At 41.2% G+C, this 8,762-nt stretch overlaps 1 protein-coding gene across 5 annotated transcripts in view; it reads left to right on the top strand.

The window, feature by feature from the left end:
* The window catches only part of ZFYVE26 (zinc finger, FYVE domain containing 26), a 49,830-nt gene that overhangs the window by 162 nt on the left and 40,906 nt on the right, over positions 1-8,762 (top strand). For all 5 annotated transcript variants that reach the window (XM_010574185.1, XM_010574182.1, XM_010574187.1 and 2 more), the window contains exons 2-9: positions 228-440; positions 1,927-2,005; positions 2,833-2,922; positions 4,083-4,635; positions 6,000-6,130; positions 6,977-7,141; positions 8,205-8,293; positions 8,589-8,749. In XM_010574185.1, coding sequence (XP_010572487.1) covers positions 250-440; positions 1,927-2,005; positions 2,833-2,922; positions 4,083-4,635; positions 6,000-6,130; positions 6,977-7,141; positions 8,205-8,293; positions 8,589-8,749 — 1,459 coding nt within the window. In that variant the 5' untranslated portion in view covers positions 228-249. The remainder of the gene's footprint in view (positions 1-227; positions 441-1,926; positions 2,006-2,832; positions 2,923-4,082; positions 4,636-5,999; positions 6,131-6,976; positions 7,142-8,204; positions 8,294-8,588; positions 8,750-8,762) is intronic.

The following is an 8,762-nucleotide window of genomic DNA, read 5'->3' as shown; positions in this document are numbered from 1 at the left end:
CTCCCCCGGGCGGCGCGGGCACGGCCGAGCGGCAGCCGCGTTGGCGGCCCGCGGTGCCCGTGGGCGCCTTACCCCCCCGCCCCTGTGGGAAGAAGCCCCCTGCAGCCAGGCCTTGGCTCTCCGCCTGTCCCCGCCCCGGGCGCGCTGTCGGTGCGAAGGAGAAGCCGGGGATGGTGCCCCAGCGCGCCCTCACGGCAGGATCCTTCGCGTGTGTCACCCTGCCCCAGGTCACCTGCTCGTCCCGGGAAGATGCATTCTTTTGGCAACGAAGAAGCGGTCTCTCTGGAGCGGCTCTTTGGGTTTTTCTGCGAGTGCGTACGGCGCGGAGACTGGGAGCTTGCGCAGGCCTGTGTGCCCCAGCTCAGCCAGTGGCACGGGGACGGCCCTGAGAAGGTGGAAGCAATTCTTCAGGCTCTGGTAGCTTGTCCTGTGGGGGTAAGGTAAGTAAGGTACTGTTTTGGTTCAGTAGGCTTGAGTGTGAAATGAGGAGGAGCAATTAGTTTAGCGGTGACTGTGGGACGCGGGTACAATCTGGGAAACAACACTTGCTTCCGTGCTGAGGTGTCCTGGATGTGTCTAGATGTGCTGTTATCTGAATGTTGACATCTTATCACTGCCCGAGCACTTAGCAGGCTGCCCAGTCCACCGGGATAACGAGCACTGTTCATTTATGCAGCTGATGTGGTGATTGATCCAAGCTTAAAACTATTTGGAAGCATTTCAGAACAGATTTTGTTAGATCTTGCTGAAGGATAAGGAGAAGGAACATCTCCTGAAATTACATTCCTTTGACACCAAGCTTTGGTTAATTTAGAAACGGAACCGCCAAGATCAGTACTGTAGGTATTTTAAATGTTTTCTTGTTTCCCGCTCTTGAAAGACCTGCCAATTTCTAAAAATTTAAACTCTAAAAAAATTGAATTATGCTGTTAGTATCTTATTTCTCTCGCATTGGATTTTGAAATGGCATTGGGTTTACTCAATCCTAGTTAGTTTTGATCTCTGCTTTTCGGGTAGGTGCATATGAAGGGTGACTTTCTAGCACTTCAGGGAACATTGGTATTCCCCCTCTCCAAGCAGATGATCATACTTCTTCACATTAAAATTTGTGTAACATTTTGGTAAAGGTTCTAAGAAATAGTTTATACTGACAACAGTTAAAGGAGTCCGGAGGAGATGTGCACATGGTTAGATGAATATTGCTGATGGCCATGTGAGACATAACCATTTTTGATCTTTTTATCTTTGAATGTTGGGCTATCACATCTAAAGGCTTTAGTTAGCAGTGCTGAGATTTTCAAAGGCCAATAAACTATTTTGTGCTTTTTCCTTTTCCTAGTTCCTTTGACAGTATTGAATATGTTCCCTAACTGTTTAGGTTTTGGAATATGTAAGTACTGCAGCACATGAAAAGCTGATTGAAATTAGAAGTATTCTTTGTTTAATTACTACATTACTTTTAGTTTGGATGTAGAGCTGTGCTTGTGCTGCTGTGACCTAAAACTTAGTTTCATTTTTTTCAGGTAGAACTAGACAGAACAGGAAATAGCAGTGTTTGGCAAGCGGTCAGATTTCAAAGAAATCTGCTGAAGTGCTCAAAGAGGGCTATACAGACTGAACTTTAGACCAGAAATAAATTTCATTGTTTTGAAGCAAAGAACTATGGCAGTAATGTTGGTATTTGGCAGATCTAAAAGCAGTTACTTGCACAGCAGAAATCATTGAGTTAGTGTGTAAGGAGTACTAATATTCTGGTTTCTCTGCATTATCTTCCTGTCTGACTCGTCTTCAGCTGTTTAGTTGTCTTTGTTTTTATCTTACACAAAGAAATATAAAAATCAAAATTACCTCTGACAGTGTTTCCCTGAATCTTAGAGATGGGAATGATGTTGTATAATCCAGTGTATGTGCTTATTGCTTTTGTAGATGGGGACAGAATTCTAGCCCATGGAGAACTGCGTGGCTTTGGCTTCTTGTACTGGAAAAATGGCTTGCCAGGAATCAGGTACAGAAACATCTAGCTGACTTGCAAGTGCAACTTACAGCTCTGACTTCTAGCTGACTTCCAAGTACAAAATGTCTGCCTAGTTGCTTATTTAAATTATAGGCTTTCCCACATTTCATGGAATTGGGTTCTCAAGGTACCTGGAGAGGTGTATTGCTTTTGCTTGTCAAGAAAGAACTGTTCATCTTCTCCACACTGGGGAGAAAAATGGAAGGGTATTTTTTGTTTTGTTTAGGTAACAGAAGTTGGCTTTTTAGCATTGAGCATTTCTGTAAATGGAAGGCATGAGTGTATCAACTTCTGTGTTTGTGTAGCACCTTTCTTACATTAAAGATGAAATAGTTCAGGCATCAGACAATTCTCTATAAGCTTTAGATGGTGAGGAATGTGCTTGCTGTATTGCTGTTTTCAGACAGACAGGTGCAAACTAGTCTTTTTTCCTTTTTTTGTTTTTTGGTTTTTTTTTTTATTGGTACACTGGGATGTGAGATCATACTTTTTTTTAAATTCATTTGTCCTTGTCACTACTTAGGCTTCCATTTTTTCTCTACCTTCTGTTGAAGGATGTGTCTAATTGATTGGATTGTAATTCCTGACAGTGTGACACTTGTTTCTGTTTCCAAATGTATAGATAAATGGAAACCACTGGTGTGGGAGCAGAACTTAATTGTGGAATAGCCTTTAATTGAGAAATAGGTATCTTCAGAGAGATATTTCAGTCTGCCTCAAAATGTTAATGAGATAGCTAGGATTAGGTTTATATGGTAATGTAAATAAATAAAAGTTTTATTGGCTAACGCCTTTCTCATTCTCTTATATTGTTTCAGAAAACTGTTCCAGTTGTTCTTCAGAGAGAAACTGAATTTTTATTATTCTTGGAAGAACTACAGAAAGATGTCTCTGAGGAGGTTCTAAAGGTGAGCTACTTAGTATGCCCTACTTCTTGTTAGTTATGTAGAATATCCAACTGTATCAGGTTTTGGGATATGAATAAGGAAAAGGTGTTCAATATTTCTCTAAGGAGACAGAATTAGCAATTACAGGATGAAAGCAAACAAGGTAAACTTGACTGTTGATGAAAATAAATCTGCTTGAATTCTGTTAGTGACCAATGAAGTCTGTGTAAGTTACCATCTAACCTCCAAGGTCATGAAAGATTCCACCATTGTCTGCAGTGTTGCACAGAAATAGGAGACTCAGCAACCTCATATCTTTGTCACAATTACTGTCAGAGGCATGTTAGTAGGTAGAGTATGTTTTGATCCAGCAAATAAAGAAAAGGATGTTGTGGACTTATCTTCTACTGCTAATATTCTCATTTTTGCGCACACCAACCATGTCTCCCCTGCATATTCCCTGACCTGTCTCTTCCAGCCAAGGACAGCACTCGCATAGTTCCAGGAGTGCCACAAGTGCTGCTTAATTGCTGTTGAACTGGGTTGTTCCTCACCTTCCCACCCCTTACTGGGAGGGCTGACTGGGAGTTTTTGTTTGTTTGCTTTCCTCTTCCTAGCTCTGGAATTGCAGGTTTGCTTCTGTTAGCAAGAAAAATTATTGTTGCTTAAGAAAGAAGTCTGTGAGATGGCTTCTCAATCTGTTGGCCAGTTTAAACCAAGTCTGAATAATTAGCGTTGATGAGGATGATGCAGTTGGTAAATAGATGGTATGAATCTAGAAAAGTAGGGTTAAAAAAAAAAAAGACTGAACACTAATCATCATGCTCTTACTGACTTATGAAGATACAGTCACATCAATGTATTGCTAAGAGATAGAATACGGTAGTGCTTCAGCCATTCCATAGGAGCTGCCTGTGAACTAAGGTAACTTGCTTATGAGCACACGGCCCATATAGCGTAGTAGTGTATTATAGGATTCTTTGTATTTTTGTTACGTATTCAGGCATATCCACTCTTCCAGGAAGGATATTGGACAAGGTGGACTATTATTGATGGATTTCCTAGGCCACAGGATGTTTCCAAATTGATTTATCTTCTTGCTTTCTCTTATTTTTTAAATAATGTATTTCATATTTTTAATGGAGTCTGAAAGGCTTACTGTTTTATTATTTCCCTACCAGGAACTGTTTGAAGCATTTGAGTGCACCCAGAACAAGCACATCACAGACAGGAAAAGAAGAGATGGCTGTTCTCACAGATTCAGTTTGGATGTTGTTTCAGCTCTCAGGAAGCTTTTGCTGCGGGCTCCTCAGAGGGCAAAAGCCCTGCTGGAGTTCTTCCAGGAGGAACAAGGCATACACAGCTCTTCGCTCGAGCACTATTGCTCTCTACAAAACATCTTTGTTGAATTTCTTCGTGACTCCTTGAAATCTCTACAGAGGCTTCAGTGCAGTTCTGAGATTTCAGCAGAACTAGATCAAAGAGAACTAGTGGATACAATTTATGCTGCTCTTAGTATAGTGACTTTTGAGGTGGAGCATCAGGCAGATGAAGTATGGCACCTGTTCAGGGAGCTCCTGGATGTATGCTGGACTGAGGGAAGCCCACTGAGGGAGGAGAAGCTACTAAGCTGTATGCTGAGGAAACAGAGTCATGGCCTGTTAAGCCTGTATAGCAGTGTTCTCATAGAAAGAACAAGAGAAAAATTTCTGGTGTCAAAATCAATACGAAAAGGTTTGTTTCACTTTATGCTTTGTTTTCATTTCTTGTTTAACAAAGCCATTGAGGCATTAAACAGGCAAGTTGTCAAGAAGTTGAGTAGTGTTCTTGCTAAGGTGCCTTAACAAGCCATGGAGTCTTGTAAAATATGATGATAAAATGACTTAAAGCAAGGAATTGGCATAAGAACCCCAGGGCTCTCCCTACGTTTCTGCAGTCTATGCTGCCTTCTTTTGTAAGCACTTCCTTTACCACCCCTTGTTGTGCTCTATTTTAATCTGCTCAGCATTTCTCCTGCTGAAGATCTTGCTTGTAACTAGAAAATTGACTCGCCATATGTATATAAATCTTTTACTGGTTCAGCTCCAGCTTGGGATCATCTGTGTTGGAGGATGTTCCATTTCAGGCCAATAACAATTCAGCTACCTCAGTAATCCCAAAACATTCAAACCCCTTAATATTGGAAAAGAAAGCTTCTAGAAGTGAAAGGAGATGTGGAGTGGGCCGATATCCCAGCTGGAAAGAAGATGCAGTTTGCTTACCTGCTTGCTTGCCAGAGCCCAGCTGTTGTTTTTGTACCAGCTATAACTTCACAGCTTCTGTCTAGCTCCCTATGACTGGTACATTTAGTTGAGGATCTCAATTGAAGCTGAATGGCAAGTGGTGCCCATGCTCTTATGAGGAAAGTGGCAGGTGAGTGCGCAAGGAGGGAAAAGGTAGAATGCCTACCCTATTTTGCTCGCCTCTGTACACTGAGGTATAAGTCAGTGAGGTTTGTATCTTCTCTCCTCCCTTCGCTCATAGGGATTGCTGAAGGGAAGTTCAAGCTGGTGTGGAGTGGCAGACTCTGGCATTTCTGATAATAACTACAGTTAGTGCTTCCTCACTGGGGAAGAGAAATGGACATATGGATGCCTTCACTCTTACTGGGAGTAGTTTAATTCTTGCTTTGCACAGATCTGAGAAGTTCGTTTGCTGGACAAGTCTTTGCTAAGGCCCTGCAAAGCAGCATAGTGTCTCGGAGCACAAGCAAGAATTCATGCAACATACAGATAAGATGTGTATGACTAGAGAAAGAAAGGCAGTATGACCTGAGCTGATGCAAACAACCTGCGTGCCGAACAGGCTCTTGCTATATCAACAACTGTCCAGACAGTTCCCTGGTTTCCTGTCTGACCTTTTTATTTTCTATCAAATTTCTCTGCTTGGCTTTCTTGTTATCCAGTAACAATATCTGAGAGTCTTAACTGTTACCATGTAACGGGTGGTTAGTATTTGAGGAAACCTTGAGTGTTTCTCAGTTTAAATTAACAGTAATTATGCTTCTTTCAAAGGTGCCCCTCTGTACTGTGAGGTAATCTTGTTGTGATGTTTTTTAGGTTCATCTGAGCAGCTGGATACAGAGCGAACCATGATGAGTTTGTTCTCGGATCCCAAAGAGTCTCCTTCTTGGAAGACAGCCTATTTCTACTGCTTGAGCAGCAGCAAGCACTTTCTGGAACAGATTCTGGTATGGCCATAAAATCATTAAGAGGGAAACCCAGTGGTGGCTAAAGTCAGTCCCTGTATTGAACACGTCTTGATGGTGCACATAAGCATTTTGTATTCAAATAGTGTTTAGTAGGGGTCATGACTTATAGGAACAAGGAAGTAACTGGTGATAACTCCCCTACTTTCAGCTGTGTAATGAACTCAAAATATTCAGTGAAATTTTTGGAAAAGCTCATCTGCATGCAGACAAGATTAGATCTTCAAGAAATCCTATGTTCTGATTGTAATTTTCTTGGATATACCACTTGATTTACCTCATGACCTTGAACTTGTTGCTTTGCTTTTCTGATGCTGGTAGACTTGGGGCAGTGAGACTAGTTTGCACTGTAAAATGTATGTTTTAAAGAGCTTGAAGACCTGGTGAAAAATACTCTGGTATGAATTAAATTATTTGAATTTATTTACATAGATGGAAGAAATAGTATACAGGTAGGTTGTCACTGTTAAAGTGCAAATTTTTAAGGTTTAACATATTTCCACTTCTAAATAATGTGCTCATTCAAGTTTCTTACATAATGCCCTTGACAGAGACGTAATCAATAGAAAGAATGTAAAGATAATGTAGTGAGGGAGTGTGAGCTGGCTCTGTAGTAAGCATTTGAAATGATGGTTTTTTTCCTTATGACAGTTTTACTGAAGAGTAACCTGATGGCTTGGAAAATATAAGTTTAGGGAAGTTCCAGATGCAGAACTTCACTATTTTAGTGAAGCTAATACTGAAATGGCTACTTGCTTACGTAACCTGCCAGGCATTATAGGTCTCTGCATTTTGGAAAGATAAATACTTCTTCCTTTTCTTTTGTAGGTGACTGCATTAACTTTACTGAAAAGAGAAGACTACTCAGGCCTGAACAGCTTATTGAGGAGAGAATTCAACCCCCTTTGCCGCCTCTTGGTATTGTTAGGATGGACTCATTGTCAAAGCTTGGAATCAGCAAAAGCATTGTTATGGACTCTTCACAAAACTCAGGTAAATCAGCAGAAAGTGGCAGCATCCCAGTCTGAGTCCAGATAATGCAATTTGTTTGCAAAAAATAAATAAAAACAGGGAGTTTCCAGTGAGAATGTTAAACTTTCTCAAAGTGGAATTAAAAAAGCTAAGATGTTACAGTTGTGTGTAGGTAACATTATTGGACACTTGCCTTTCTTCTTACTTCTCAGCTGTGAAGGGAGTATGATTGCACAGGAGATTCTGAAAGTTTTTCTGGCATAAGCTCTTCAGCCTTGGCTGTTAACAGAGAAAAAGACAGCAACGGTTGTTGATTAGTTTTTTTTAAGAGCTGGCGGATGTTTGGTTGGTGTTATTTCATCCAGTGAGTCATCACTGGATAGTGACTAATTCTGGTCACAACTAACCTGAGTTCAGCAACAGAATAGCTTGGAAATTTCCCATACCCGTTCTCAAAATGAAATGATAAATGACAAGAGCTGTGACTCAAAGATCCACCTTGTCTGGGGGGAGTCTTCATCTCTGAAGAAGACGGTGTAGCTGCAGTTCAGATGATGTCTGCTTGCAGGCAAGTGGCTTGGACTACAGAGGTGGGGAGACGGGGAGCCTTGCACTGCTGGATCATTGGGACAGATCTAGGCTGGTATTGCCTTAAGGCAGTTACCATCTATTGGTAACAGACTGAAGGTCTATGCAGTAGCCTCTGCAAAGTGAAAGTCTTAGATCTGATGGAAAAGGAGAATAACTGTCTGCTACCCAGTATATCATCTGTTCTAGTACATGATTAGCTCTAGAGGTTAGTGTCTTAGACCATTATTAAGAAGCATTAATCGAAAGCTAACCTTGAAAAGGGATGTAGCCACCTTTCCATGGTGTGTCGAGTGGAGGCTGACTGATTTGGATGCTCTTTCAGAATAGCCCTTTCTTGCTGGCTTTGTAATAAAACTGGTAACTTTCTGTACTTGAAAGTTCCCATCTGGGTAAAGAAGTCTTACAAACATCCCATATGAGACACAGGCTTGGTTCTGCTGTCTGACTAGAGGATTTGTTGTAAAGGGATTCTTTTATTTATCTTTCCATTTAGGATCTGTGCAATGATTCAGTACTGAAAGATTTCTGTGACGGGCTGTGGGCTCGGGTGGAAGTGCTTGAATGGTGCATACAGCAAAACAGGTAAAATGGTCAGAAGGACTTCTTCCAAACTGTCTTGCCAAATCTTCCCATTAGTCAATTTATGTATGCAAATAGAAATTGTGTTCTTTTCTTGTGAATCTTGGCTAATCATCTCTTGGTGACTGTATATCACAAGCTCTTGAAATTGCTTCATGGCCATTAGTTCTGCTATTTGTTTTTCTTTTTAACTGCAGTAGTTTGGTTGAATCAGAATTAGAGTGGGAGATAAGTCTTTAAACGTGGCTGAGACCCCTAAATCTGTTTGTGACACCTCTTTGTTTGTTCTCTCTTGCAGTATTACTATCCCAAGGAAGGTTCTTTTGGAACACTTGCACGGTCTAGATTGCCACACTGCAGTGTACTCTCTTCATCATCTCACTAATCTTCTGGCACTGAATGAAGACGATGTTATTGAGCTTCTTCAGAAAGTTCCTGCTAGAGACAAACAGATGCAGGGTAAATGTGTAGG

This window comes from Haliaeetus leucocephalus, unplaced genomic scaffold (assembly GCF_000737465.1).
Source record: "Haliaeetus leucocephalus isolate CR32 unplaced genomic scaffold, Haliaeetus_leucocephalus-4.0 Scaffold417, whole genome shotgun sequence".
NCBI lineage: Eukaryota > Metazoa > Chordata > Aves > Accipitriformes > Accipitridae > Haliaeetus > Haliaeetus leucocephalus.
Note: the sequence above shows the minus strand (reverse complement) of the source record. Positions and strands in the feature narration are given on the sequence as shown.